The sequence below is a fragment of the Onychostoma macrolepis genome, chromosome 05 (genome assembly GCF_012432095.1).
Source record: "Onychostoma macrolepis isolate SWU-2019 chromosome 05, ASM1243209v1, whole genome shotgun sequence".
Classification (NCBI taxonomy): domain Eukaryota; kingdom Metazoa; phylum Chordata; class Actinopteri; order Cypriniformes; family Cyprinidae; genus Onychostoma; species Onychostoma macrolepis.
The window spans coordinates 768493-783885 of record NC_081159.1 but is presented as its reverse complement, the minus strand read 5'-3'; the positions used below and the strand labels follow the sequence as shown (position 1 = coordinate 783885).

General features: G+C 34.9%; 1 protein-coding gene across 4 annotated transcripts in view; it reads right to left on the bottom strand.

Annotated features, from left to right (window-relative positions):
• LOC131541467 (metal transporter CNNM4) overlaps positions 1 to 15393 on the bottom strand; it is a 46552-nt gene that overhangs the window by 14988 nt on the left and 16171 nt on the right. For all 4 annotated transcript variants that reach the window (XR_009271517.1, XR_009271518.1, XM_058777223.1 and 1 more), the window contains exons 2-4: positions 11362 to 11505; positions 10798 to 10932; positions 8693 to 8862 (exon numbers count right to left, since the gene is read on the bottom strand). Coding sequence is in view for 2 of the 4 variants with exons in the window: in XM_058777223.1 (XP_058633206.1) it covers positions 8693 to 8862; positions 10798 to 10932; positions 11362 to 11505 (449 nt within the window). In the remaining 2 variants the exon portion in view is untranslated. The remainder of the gene's footprint in view (positions 1 to 8692; positions 8863 to 10797; positions 10933 to 11361; positions 11506 to 15393) is intronic.

Here is a 15393-nt window from a genome sequence, read left to right as displayed (position 1 = left end):
GACCGTCCTTGTGCCACTTAATATACAAACCCCTGTCTGTAACGGGGCAGAGTGTGTGTGTGTGTGTGTGTGTGTGTGTGTGTGTGTGTGTACACACTGGCCAAGGGGAAAGTTCACATTTGTCAATTATAAACACACTTAAAGCATATCCAACCTTAAGATGTCAACAAAAAACAATCTTGCATACCTAGTATATACCTACAAATACACACATTTAACTAGAGGACTAAAGAATTTTAAATTAAGTTTTTAAATAAAGCCAATTTTTGCCTTCTAATACATAATAACAGTAATAATAATGATCAACAAATTAAAAAAGATAATTAATAAATTATAATAATGATGATAATACTACTACTAATAAAAAGAAAATATTACCATTGTTTTTACTGAAGTCAATTCTCCTATTTTAATTTATTTTAAGTAAAGCCAATTATTGTGGAAAATAATATAATACCAATAATTTTTGCATTTTAATAAATAATACAAAAACTTTATAAAATATTTTAAATAGTCAATTGCATTATTATTATAATTATGTTATATGATTACATTATTATAAATATTAATATTCTAAAAATGGACTTCTCTACAGTTTTTGAATAAAAACAACTCTTAAGTGTGTACACACACACACACACACATACATACACATATATATATATATATATATATATACACACACATACACACACACACTTTTAGAAATAATAATGATGAATAAGAAATAAGAAATAATTGTCAGATTTAGTCCAATTTTGTCTTGGACACAAAGCGAGTCTGCAGATGGGCTGTATAAATAATGGAGGTGTTGAGAAGAGACCATGTTTGTTTATGTGTGTGTGTGTGTGTGTGTGTGTGTACGTGCAGTAGGCCTGGTGAAGTTGCATCACTCAGTAACCTCTTCTCATCGTCAGAACTGTCAATCATTCACAAACACACACACAGTGAAATGACCGAGTGTGTTTAACAGCTCTTCGTTGCAGTAACTAACAGCGGTGCTCATGTGCAGAGAACACAAGCAAACAACTTCAAGTCTTTTTGTACAGAAGAGACAATCACAGCTTCTCTTTCTGCGCTGCTATAATTCTCTCCTCACAAAGCCCAGTTAAAATAGGGATGTGCAAAACTACATATTTACAAAATCAATTAGACCGTCATTTGTCTGAACGATCAGTGTGTAATTACGCTGGTCACTCCACCAGACGCGTTTCTTTTGGGATATATGAGCGATAAGATTTTAACAAATAAATAGGCCAAGTAACTATAAGCTTCTGTTGCATAAATGTATGACCACAGCACTAACAAAAACAGAGACCTACTATTTACGAATAAATCACAGCAGCTGATCTGAAGCACTACAGTAAATCCTTCTAAACTCTCACCAAGAAGCTGCATCTCTGAATTCATCTTCAGAACACGCCACTGAAAGAATGAAAGCTAAAACATCACTGACTAGCCACGACCGCTAATCAACTAAATGTCAATGACTCTCTCTTTTTTCTACATATTGTTGTAGAATAAAAAAAAAAAGAAAATAAATCTTTAGCTTTTAAGTAGTTTTAGATTTTCAGAGGAAAAAAACAAACATAAAAACAAGTGTAGATTAAAAAAAAAAAAAATCTTAAAGCAAAACTTCTCTCTCTCTTACATTCTGCTCTTGAATAAAACATTTTTTTTTTTAAATTCAAAAGCTAAACTTAAGATTTACTTTGAATTCAATTGTTTTTTAGATTTTTTTTTAAGAGGAAAAAAAACTAATCTAAAAGCTAAACTTTATATTTATCCTTTTATACTACATTGTTTTTAGATATTGCAAGGGAAAATAATCTTGTAGATTTAAACAAAAATATAAAATTAACCTTATGCTTTATTTTGAATTAAACTGTTTTGATTATGAGAGGAAAAACCCTTTAATTTATCATAACGACCTAAAACCTTAATTTAAGGCAAGCAAAAACAAACATTAAAAGGTTTATCTTATCTTTATATGAACAAATGATTTAATGAAACTACTTTCTTATTTTGGGTTGCCTTAAGTTTAGGTATTACATTTTTTTTTCCTTTTTCAAAAAGCTAAATAAATTAGTATGAATATAAACATTTGAAGCATTAGCTAAATATACACACATACGTGTGTGTGTGTGTGTGTGTGTGTGTGTGTGTGTGTGTGTGTGTGTGTGTGTGTGTGTGTGTGTGTGTGTGTGTGTGTGTGTGTGTGTGTGTGTGTATGTATGTATATGTGTATATATATATATATATACATACACACATACATATATACACACAGCCGCTCAAAAGTTTGGGATCAGTATGATTTTGAGTCTCTTCTGCTCATCAAGGCTGTATTTATTAAATCAAAAATACAGAAAAAAATAGTAATATCGTGAAATCATATTGCAATTTCTAATATTGGTTTCCTATTTTAATATACTTTAAAATATCATTTATTTCTGTGATGCGCAACTGTATTTTCAGCATCATTACTCCAGTCTTCAGTGTCACATGATCTTCAGAAATCATTCTAATATGCTGAATTATGAGTGTTGAAACTGTTGTGATGCTTCATATTGTTTTTGGAACCTTTTTTCTTTGATTCTTTGATGAATATGAAGTTAAAAAGAGCAGCATTTGTCCAAAATAGAAATCTTTTCTAACAATATAAGTCCTTACTATGACTTTTTATTCATTTAACACATCCCTCCTGAATAAAAGCATTCATTTCATTAAAAATGTACTGACCCCAAGCTTTTGAAAAGCATTGTATACTGTAACACAAAATTTATTTTTTTAAATAACTGCTTTTCTTTTTAACTTCTTATTAATCAGGGAATCCTAAAAAAAAAATATCACAGGTCTACATAAATATATGAAGCAGCACAACGGTTTCAAACTTTGATTATAAATCAGCATATTGAAATGATTTCTGAAGATCATGTGACGCTGAAGACTGGAGTAATGATGCTGAAAATACAGCTGCGCATCACAGAAATACATTATATTTTAAAGTATATTAAAATAGGAAACCAATATTAGAAACTGCAATAATATTTCACAAAATAAGTTTTTTCTGTATTTTTTGATCAAATAGATAAAGCCTTGATGATCAGAAGAAACTTCTTTAAAAAAAAAAATTACTGATCCCAAACTTTTGAGCAGCAGTGTAAATATACAGAAACATTAGTCTTGTCTTTATTTTTAAAATTAAAAACACAATGAAAACTCCTTCCTGTCTTTGACTTTCTTCATAGATGCAGCCAGACAATCTGCATGCACAGTTTTTCTCATAGACTCTTAATATGCACAGAAGAGGAGCTGTGGATCTTCCGCACAAAGCCTGGCGCCTCATAAAGCAGCATTAATCTTTGATGAAGGTCACTCGGCCGCTCTCTGCTGGAGGCCGTCTTTAACCGGTGCCAGGAAAGAAAGGTCTCCATGTTGGAAAGTCTACTTGCAAGCGCACTCAACGTATTAAATAATAATCATAATACGGCATATCCTGCTTCCACAAACACATCATTGAGCCGCTTTAAATAATAAATGAGAAAAGGCACACAAACAGATGCGTGACACATTTAACAGCCTCAAACTGCTGCTAGTGTGCACTTCATAACCTATTAATGAATCAGCTTCTTCTCACTGTGAATAATCGACACCGCTGACTTCAGACATCTGAACCGGAGCGACTGAACTCAACAAGTTCAAGGAACAAAGATCAGTGTCGAGACGTTTAAGAGCCACAAACTACACCAGTGCACCATATATTTCCATGCTGGTCTTAAACACCCTTATCAGAAACTAAAGCCCTACACAGGTCTTAAAGCTGAAACAACGAACGTCTTAAATCCATGAAGTCACGGCATTAAGTGTTGCATGCACTGAGAAAAAATAATAATGTTCCAATATGAATGAATGAATGAATGATGCATTTAAATATGAAGTATCATCAACATCCTAATACACTGACTTGAGAGGAAAAATGAAGATCTTAAAACTAAAATTCAAACCAGTTGGCAACATTTCACATTTTCATTTCATTTAACTTAATGTATTAAAATAACTACAATTTCAACTGAAATAAAAAGTCATAAAAACTATATAGATATTATTTTTAAAAAAAATTTATACACAAATAAATGGATGACCGAATAAAGTAGTGCTGTCAAATGACTAATCATGATTAATCGCATCCAAAATAAAAGTTTGTTTACATAATATGTGTACTGTGTTTATTTATTATGTATATATAAATACACACACAGTATATATTTTGAAAATATTTACATGTTAATATATTTATAAATTTATATAATTTTATATTATATATAAATATAAGTTTTTCTTAAATATATACATGCATGTGTTTGTGTGTGTGTGTGTGTGTGTGTGTGTGTGTGTGTGTGTGTGTGTGTGTGTGTGTGTGTGTGTGTGTGTGTGTGTGTGTGTGTGTGTGTGTGTGTGTGTGTGTGTGTATATATATATATATATATATATATATATATATATATACACATACACATACACACACACACATACATACACATACATATATATATATACACACACACACACACAGGTGCTGGTCATATAATTAGAATATCATCAAAAGTTGATTTATTTCACTAATTCCATTCAAAAGTGAAACTTGTATATTATATTCATTCATTACACACAGACTGATATATTTCAAATGTTTATTTCTTTTAATTTTGATGATTATAACTGACAACTAAGGAAAATCCCAAATTCAGTATCTCAGAAAATTAGAATATTGTGAAAAGGTTCAATATTGAAGACACCTGGTGCCACACTCTAATCAGCTAATTAACTCAAAACACCTGCAAAGGCCTTTAAATGGTCTCTCAGTCTAGTTCTGTAGGCTACACAATCATGGGGAAGACTGCTGACTTGACAGTTGTCCAAAAGACGACCATTGACACGTTGCACAAGGAGGGCAAGACACAAAAGCTCATTGCAAAAGAGGCTGGCTGTTCACAGAGCTCTGTGTCCAAGCACATTAATAGAGAGGCGAAGGGAAGGAAAAGATGTGGTAGAAAAAGAAAAAAAAGTGTACAAGCAATAGGGATAACCGCACCCTGGAGAGGATTGTGAAACAAAAGCCATTCAAAAATGTGGGGGAGATTCACAGAGTGGACTGCAGCTGGAGTCAGTGCTTCAAGAACCACTACGCACAGACGTATGCAAGACATGGGTTTCAGCTGTCGCATTCCTTGTGTCAAGCCACTCTTGAACAACAGACAGCGTCAGAAGCGTCTCGCCTGGGCTAAAGACAAAAGGACTGGACTGCTGCTGAGTGGTCCAAAGTTATGTTCTCTGATGAAGGTAAATTTCCTTTGGAAATCAGGGTCCCAGAGTCTGGAGGAAGAGAGGAGAGGCACACAATCCACGTTGCTTGAGGTCCAGTGTAAAGTTTCCACGGTCAGTGATGGTTTGGGCTGCCATGTCATCTGCTGGTGTTGGTCCACTGTGTTTTCTGAGGTCCAAGGTCAACACAGCCGTATACCAGGACGTTTTAGAGCACTTCATGCTTCCTGCTGCTGACCAACTTTATGGAGATGTTGATTTCATTTTCCAACAGGACTTGGCACCTGCACACAGTGCCAAAGCAACCAGTATCTGGTTTAAGGACCATGGTATCCCTGTTCTTAATTGGCCAGCAAACTCGCCTGACCTGAACCCCAGAGAGAATCTATGGGGTATTGTCAAGAGGAAGATGAGAGACACCAGACAATGCAGAAGAGCTGAAGGCCACTATCAGAGCAACCTGGGCTCTCATAACACCTGAGCAGTGCCACAGACTGATCGACTCCATGCCACGCCGCATTGCTGCAGTAATTCAGGCAAAAGGAGCCCCAACTAAGTATTGAGTGCTGTACATGCTCATACTTTTCATGTTCATACTTTTCAGTTGGCCAAGATTTCTAAAAATCCTTTCTTTGTATTGGTCTTAAGTAATATTCTAATTTTCTGAGATACTGATTTTGGGATTTTCCTTAGTTGTCAGTTATAATCATCAAAATTAAAATAAATAAACATTTGAAATATATCAGTCTGTGTGTAATGAATGAATATAATATACAAGTTTCACTTTTTGAATGGAATTAGTGAAATAAATCAACTTTTTGATGATATTCTAATTATATGACCAGCGTGTGTGTGTGTGTGTGTGTGTGTGTGTATATATACACGCACACACACACGGTAAACACTCATATATTATGTAAACAAAAACTTTTATTTTGGATACAATTAATCTATAAATTTTAACACAAAAGATATTTGGTAAGCAAACAGTCGCTGGACTAGCAGCAAACGTTTGGTTCCCAACTTTCTTCAACATATCTTCATTTGAGTTCAGCAGAAGAAAACAAATGATTCTCATGGCTTTAAGCATCAGTGTGGAGGAATGAATGTGTGGGGTCTGTAATTCAGCAAATCACTGAACGGTTTAACCATCACCAGCTGAGCGCTCTAATGATTGTTTAGAGGCCAATAATAACAACAACAACAAACCCAAGACCGTGAATGAAGTGATGGATGATGGGACCGCTGTGGGAACTCAAGCTTTGCTCGATAGGAAATCATCTGGATCTCAGCTTCCCAAAATCTGAGACGAGCTTCATGCGGGTGATGACAACTCAACACAGGGGTGAATCTTAAACAAATAACCAGCCAAGCTAATGGACGGGGAAGTGTGTGCAGACAGATATTTCCTAGTTAAACCTGCTTTATTGGCAATAACCTCCGTCACGTGCTTTTTATTGCTTCTTTACTGCAGTTGTGCAACTGTTACAAGGCATTTTGGCTCAATTTCTTTATACCAAACCATTCATCACGCCAGATGTGAGATCATGGCAGACCATGTCAACAGTACTGAGGTCCATAATGCTTTTCATTCAAAAAACACACAGAAACAGCCTCTTTTTACTGCAGTTTCTCTGCCTTATGAATGCTTCCTGTAGTGCTGGGCGGTATGACCAAACATTTATATCACGGTATTTTTCTAAATTATACCGGTTTCACGGTATATGACGTATTTATTTTTTTTCCATGCATAACCGGGTGTTAACCACATTTTCTACTAATTGAGGGAGGAAAACCTGCAGTAGATTGACTTAGAATGCCCTATTTTACTGTCGTGATGAGCGAATATTGTAGAAAAATTCCACACTAAATAGTGACTAAACACGACCCATTAATACATGTTAACCAGGAGTCACTCTCATTTATAATCGCGACATCGTCTGATAAAATCAACATGCATCTAACGTTACACTAAAGAGCAGCTATGCAGCGCACTGCCTGCGTCTGAGTAACAAACGAAAAAATAAACAAAAATTAAAATATTTTTTTATTAAAAAAACGTTCCTAAAGTTATTTAAATGACACCGGTATTGTGGTATTTTAAAAATTCATATCATAAGAAAAATAAACACCCAGCACTAGCTTCCTGATCTCAGTTTTATTGGAAAATTTCTCAAAACTGGATCTTCAGCTTTTATCTTCATATATCACAGCCGCACTGCTGCGGAGGTAAATCAGCAGCGTTCAAAAAAATAATAATAACTAGTGCTTTTATTTAGCAAGGATGCATTAAATTGGTCAAGTGGCAGTAAACATTTATAAAACATTGATTTAAAAAGAAAATGTCCTATTCAAGAAAGAATCCTGATTTTAATTTCCATAATAAAATATTGGGCAGCACAACTGTTTTCAACATTGATGATCAGAAATGTTTCTTGAACAGCAATTCAGCTTTGCCATCAGAGCAAAAATTTAATTTCGAAATATTTTAACAGTTATCTTAAATTGTACTAAAATTTCACAATATTTACTGTATTTTTGATAAAAGTTTAGTTTAACGTGCAGAAACTGTGTCAGAAATATGCAGTCTTTAGACTCAAATGTAACAACGATGCTGCTACTACTAATAAATATTCATAAATCTTTATTTTTAAAGGAATAAATCACATTTGTTTTCTTTTTCATTTTAACAGTAAACCTCTGTTGTACAGCACTTTGTTTGCCAAAAAATAAAGGGGTTTAATTTTTAGGATAAATTTTGATTAGGATCAATTAAATTAATGTTTTATGCCTTCATCTGATTATCAGAAAAATTAAGTAGAGCATTTTATAGGGACCTATTTTTGTTTTTTAAAAAAAAAGGACCTTATACAAAAATAGAATGGGTTTAAAATACAGGCCTGTGGCTCTTAATTTCTTTCTATTAATTCACCATTTGTAAACTGATGTTTACTGTCAATTTTTTTGAAATATCAATTGCATTTGTATTAAAGCTATATTCACTGAATGTAATCCCCCCAAAAAAATTTTAAAAAAATCAAGAATCGAATCGGGACATCTGAATCAATACCCAGCCCTACTTCTTTCCAAATATATCTTTCAGACCCCAAACATTTAAACTGTAGTTCGTCTCAAGATGTCTTCTGAGGTCTTATTTTTTTTAACAGGCCGTAGTGCACGACATACAGAGACTGCAGACAGATGTTCTCAAACATCACGACACAGCCCTGAGTCGAGTCTTCAGTTGTAGCATGTGGCAACAGAAGCTAATGCCAAGCACGCTCTCACGCGGTCATCTTAAACTGCTTAAAACACCTCGTGTGTCTAACTGGCTTCACAAGCCGTGACTCGGCTGAGGATCAGTTACCTGCAGGATGAGGATGAAGTAGTCCACGGCTTTGCCGCGCAGGTACAGGTAGTGATGCGCTGATTTCTTGTCGTTCTCGCTGAATTTGATCTCCTGGATCACATCAGGGTGTTTAAGAATACGCAGAAGGACTTTCTCTGAGATCTGAGATGGACTGAACAGATTCACCTCTGCGGAGACAGAAACAGACATGAGACGCTCAAATCAAAGCCTTTGAAACTCACATTGTGCTTCTTTTAGACAAACCGGTAGCACTTTACAATAAGATTAAATAGGTTTTCTTAATGTGTTATATTAGTCAATTATAAAAGTTTGTTTGTTTGAACACCATGCCAGCATTCAAGGCTATTTGCATGGTGAAAAACAGGCTAAAACAAAAAAAATAACAACATAAGGCGTTTAATGTCTGATTTTTATCTGAGACAGTTATTTTCTACATATACTAATGCTTATTTAACATTAGAAGTCTTACATTTAACTTGAGTTCATGTATTTGGAACAAACAGCGTGTTTATAAATTAAATAACCAGGTTTAATAAATAAATGCTTACTGTAAAGTGGTGACAGTGTCAAAAAATTTAGAAAAACAGTAGCAAATAAGAGGATTAAAATATGTCAATAGTGCCAGAGTCTCTGATGGATTCAGTGCTTAAATCACATACAATCACAATCACAACGCATCATCGTCTAATGACTAATACAATACTAATATTTCATATTAAATACAGTTTGCATGCTTTCAAAGGGTTGAAACAGGTAAACAAGTGATACGTACAACACCAGTCAAAAGTTTTTGAACAGTAAGTTTTTTAAAGAAGTCTCTTCTGCTCACCAAGCCTGCATTTATTTGATCCAAAATACAGCAGTAAAATTGTGTAATATTTTTACTATTTAAAATAACTGTTTTCTATTTGAATACATTTTAAAATTTAATTTATTTTGTGATTAAAGCTGAATTTTTAGCATCATTACTCGAGTCTTCAGTGTCACATGATCCTTCAGAAATCATTCTAATATGCTGATTTGCTGCTCAACAAACATTTATTATTATCAATATTTAAAACAGTTGAGTACATTTCTGTCAGGATTCTTTGATGAATAGAAAGATCCAAAGATCAGCATTTATCTGAAATAAAATGCTTTTGTAACATTATACACTACAATACCATTCAAAAGCTTGGAGTCAGTGTGTGTGTGTGTGTGTGTGTGTGTGTGTGCGTGTGCGTTTTTGTGACAAATCAGGACACAGATTTGTATGACAAGGGTATGGCAGGTATTACAAGGAGGTGGTGACTTTTCAGGACATTGCCCCATGTCCCCACTTTTCAAAACGCTTATAAATCACTCAGAATGAGGTTTTTTGGGGAAAGTTGAAATGCACAGTCTCCTGTAAGGGGTAGGTTTAGGTGTAGGGTTGGTGTAGAACAATAGCACATACAGTAAGTACAGTATAAAAACCATTACGCCTATGGAGAGTCCCCACTTTTCACAAAAACGAACGTGTGTGTGTGTGTGTAAATTTGGGGGGGGGGGGGATTATAGAAATGAACACTTATTTAGCAAGGATGCTTTAAATTTATAAAAAAGTGATGATAAAGACATTTATAATGTTATAATGAAATATAAGATTTATATTTCAGATAAATGCTGTTCTTCTGAACTTTCTATTCATCAAAGAAACAAAAAAATAATTCTACTCCGCTGTTTTCAACAATAATAATAAATGTTTCTTGAGCAGTAAATCAGCATATTAGAATGATTTCTGAAGGATCATGTGACACTGAAGACTGCAGTAATGATGCTGAAAATACAGCTTTAAATCACAGAAATAAATTACATTTTAAGATATATTCAAATAGAAAGCAGTTATTTTAAATAGTAAAAGTTTTTCAAAATTTTACTGTTTTTGCTGTACGTTGAATCAAATAAATGCAGGCTTGGTGAGCAGAAGATACTTCTTTAAAGAAAAAAAAAAAACATTACAATCCAAAAACCTTTGACTGGTAGTGTAGGTTCTTGGGCCTGGTAAACAGAATTTGCATTGATGACTTAGTTGAAATGACACCCATGCGTCAGATTTCCAGCGAGTCTGACTGATTGTTCACCTGTGGCGAGGAAGCGGTGAGCGGCGAGCAGCAGCTGAGGAGAGATCTTGACTTTAGACTCGCTCTCATGTTTGAAGGCAGAGAAGTCTCGCTTGTTCTTATTGTGTGCCACTTTCTTCCTGGTGCGGTTATCAGCTGCAGACAAATGCACAAAAGATTTCATATTTCATATGAAAGTTTTCATTCTTCCCAAAAATTCACACCAAGAGTACCATGAAAACTCTAGCATCGGGACACAATGACAACACATGCTGTTCTCCAGAAGCGCTCAGCGCACGTCTGTGATTTCATAAAGCGGCGTGTTTGTGTGAAACCGTAATGTTTATAAACCATATTTAATTAAGTTGCTTAAACAATTAGAAACAAAACAGCATCACGTATGAATGTATAGTTTAATACAAAGGACCAAAAACCAATCACAAAGAGCACTTTTTATTTTAAATTCGATGAATATTCGAAATTCAAATTTTTTGTTGACAGCCCTACAGCACAGTGAGAGGAAGTCAGAAGTGTGTATTCTGCGTGGATTCATTTAAAAGACAAGAGAAAAAACACTGCACTCACTGTAGAGGTCAGACTCGTCCAGGATTTCTGATTTGATGATCTCCTCGATGACGTCTTCCAGCGTGACCAATCCCAGCACCTCATAGAACGGATCTCCCTCCCCCTCGCTATTAACCTTCTGGACAATGGCCAGGTGTGATTTACCTGCAGAAGAAAACCAGTGATCACATCAGTTCAGCCGACTTCCAGTCAATCCATCAATGAACAACAAATGCATTCACTGAACTAAAAAGAAATAAATACACATTCATGAAAGAGTATTGTTAATAATAATGATGATGATGATGACGATGCAGTCAAATAACATTCCTTAAAGAACTTCAGTATTAAAGGAGAAAATGTATTCATGAATAAGAAACCAGCAATAACATTTTGGTAGATCTTTGCATAAAGATAATATATTCTAAATACTGCATAATTGTATATTTCATAATTTAATCTAATTATTAATTATATATTATATTAATAGATGACATTAACATTGTTTAGTATTATTATTGTACAGTCAAATAACACTAATCAAAACTCTGTTGTTAAACAGAATCTTTGACAGATCTTTGCATTACGATATATTATTTAATTGTATGTTTCACAATTATTATTATTATTATTATTAGTCATTAATAGTAATTTTATAAATAACATTTTAATATTTAATACTATATATTCTAATATTTCTCATTTTATGCTGAAAAGTAAGCCACTCCTAAGTTGATTTACCCCAAAAGTCTAAAAACTATGGTTTTGTGGCACAAAACATTGTTCAGCCAATGGCATGAGTTTGGGGGCGGGGTTATGAGTTTGTCTGACCAATGGCAGGGTTTGGAAAACCTATTTGAAAACATTCATTATTTTTGCAATTTCATAAAAAGACAGAAAATTCAATTATCCAAATTACTTTTGAGTTTGCATTTATTATACAATAAACATTCCAAATTCTAAACGAGATTGAAACGACTCAAAGCTAATGTTTACTAACTACGACAGAGAAATGAATCAGTGAGAGAGAAATACTATGGTACAGTGATGAAACAAGGTATTTACTAAAGTAAAGCAAAAAATGTGCTTACATACAGTGTTTGTTTCTGCTCAGTTTAGAGATAGTAAAGACAGAGCAGTACTGTAGTGCTTACTGTATCGTGTTTCTTTATAAATAGTTTCAAGGACAAACAGAAAGAGTTAACAGTGTTTATAGGGAGCTCTATTGTGGCCACGCAGCACTGGAAACCTAAAGCGTTTGCTCATCAGAACAGAAAGCCTCCATCCAGAGGTTACGAGCAGACATAACATCAGGAGCCAAAACAGTCAACTCTAGGGCCTCCACTAACGACTATTTTTATTTCGATTAATCTAAACAATTAATTTCCAACAACAACAAAAAAAAAATCTACAATTTTACTTTATTTACTTTATTTTACTCATTTGGTTTTATTAAACCAAATGAAATCTAAATTTCGATTAAATCCTTTTTTAAAAGCAAAAGTAAAGTGCAACAGTGCAAGCAGCACGTGTCCATCTCAGTCCAAATCACTGAAATCAAAGCTCAGTATTATAGTGTCAGAATGACAACATATCCATGTGTTCTAGTCTACTAATAAAAAAAAATATGATTAAAGAACACTTCTTAAAGGAATATTTACCAGAATTTATTTAGGTGAAAAATGTAAATGTGCAGTATTTCTGAAAAAAATTTTTTAATATAAAATCAATTAATTGGAGATGCTTTTGATTATTAAAAGAAAGAGTATAGAAAAATGAAAATGGAAAACTGAATTTGGAAATACAACGGATTTCATAGGGCCCTATAATTATAATAATTTAAGTGAACAATAGCTTTTAAAATGACTTAAAATACATATATAATAGCAATGATGCAATAATAATTAGTTCAAATAAAGTATCAAAAGCATGAAATCATATGGTTTTATTGAACAAAACTGTTAAAATACATAAAGTATTATAAACAATAGAGCTTATGTACATTTCGACTCTGAATCAAAAACATCACCCAGGTTCTTTACATGAGTACGGATATTTGGTTGCAAGGGTCCTAAACTAGGAGGACAGGGCGTTAACCAAATGAGGGGAGCCAAATAGAATGACTTCAGTCTTGTTCTCATTTAACTGAAGAAAATTATCACCCATCCAGCTTTTGATGTCATTTACGCAAGCAAGCAAATCGTATAAGGACCCAGGTTTGATTGACATGTATAACTGGGTATCATCCGCATAAATGTGATATGGGACCTTGTGAAACTCAAAAACGTAGCGAAGAGGGAGCATATATAAAGCAAACAAAATAGGGCCCAAGATGGAGCCCTGTGGCACCCCACCAGTAACAGAGGCAGTTGATGAATAAAACTGAACTAAAATAGGATTCAAACCAATCTAAGGCTGAATCACAAATATATACCTCGGTTCTTAACCTGTTTAAAAGAATATAGTGATCTACTGTGTCGAATGCCGCACTTAAATCCAACAGTACCAAAACTGCACAATTTCCAGAATCCACAAATAACAGCAAGTCGTTGACCGCCCTTAACAATGCCGATGGATGAACCACTGCATGTTTAAAATAAGATGGAACTAAACTTGCCTGTAAGGAACTGTTGACAACGGAAATAATAGTAAATATAGCTGCAAGCAGCGATTACCGGGGCCAAGCCCGCGAACGGGCCGCAGCGCGGCGCAGAGCGGGAAGAAGAAAAATGGCAGAAACAGAACGTACGTTGAAAAAGCAGATAGGTTCGGAAGTACAGAAGTTCAAATACGAACAGAAGTTCAGACGAGAACGAACAAACGCACGTTTCTGATTCAAGACGAACGCGCACGGAAGATCCGACGTCCGGAACAAAAGCAGCGTTCACACCGCTTCTGGACACAGTACTTCTTGCGGTCTGGGTGTGTGCCACCCTGGATTCGAAAGACTCGGGGACAATGGCTTAGCAGAGTGCGCCACTCGGTTGACACATGTTTAACAGCCTGCTGTTGAGAGGTTAAGATGTGAGAATGAGCAGACTAAAAAGTTCTATAGCATTTTAATCAGCGTAACTGTCACAAATCTGGTCTGTACTTCCATTCGCTCGCCACCAGAGGTCACTCACTCACCATCATCCATCGCACAGATCACACAACCGTCACATATTACAATTGCACTGATTGCACACACAGCTCTCACTAATCACACACTCTATTTCAGCCCTGGACTTTCCTTCCGTCACGGCCGAGTATTGTATGCATTATCGCTGCCTTACAGAGCCTGTTAGTTTTCCTAGTCTTGCCTCGCCTCGCCTTGCCTTGCCTTGCCTTGCCTTGCCTTGCCTTGCCTTGCCTTGCCTCGCCTTGTTAATTGTATCCCAGCTTATGGTTAACTCTATAGCTGAAGAGTCACATTAAACAGTATTGTAATTGTTTAGCCTGTAACTTATTAGAATGTTAAGATTACTAGCATAAGACAACAAGCACAGGCACTGTCATCTTCTGAGAGGTGTTTCTCGGGAATGGTAGTGAATATCAAAAATCTGTTCAGTCATTCCTGTGCGGCTCGGTCTGCAGATAAAATTTTAAGTAGAAGTAGCGAAAAAACAGTTTTAAATTTACTTCAATATGGCTGACAGGCACATTCATGGAAAATGATAAATGAGACACCGTCAGAACTGGTATATCACAGGGAACGAAAGAACATAAAAATAACTAAATTTGAACAATGCTTTCAAAACATATTAACAAAATTGTGCATTTTTGATATCTCAAGACCCATAGGTGGCGCTGTTCCCAACTTTGGCATGGCCCCTCAGATCATGGTGTTGATGAGGCGTACCATGTTTCGTTTCGATTAATCAAAGTTTGGCTGAGATACAGCCTCTGAATTAATTATGGGTTGACTTCATCAAGTTCACAACATCATAACTTTTGAACAAAGATGAATTAAAAAAATCTGTTCAGTCATTTCTGTGCGGCTCAGTCCAACGATCAACTGAGCCAATTTTGGGAAGAATTGGATCAATTTTGAAGGAGGAGTAGCGAAAATAT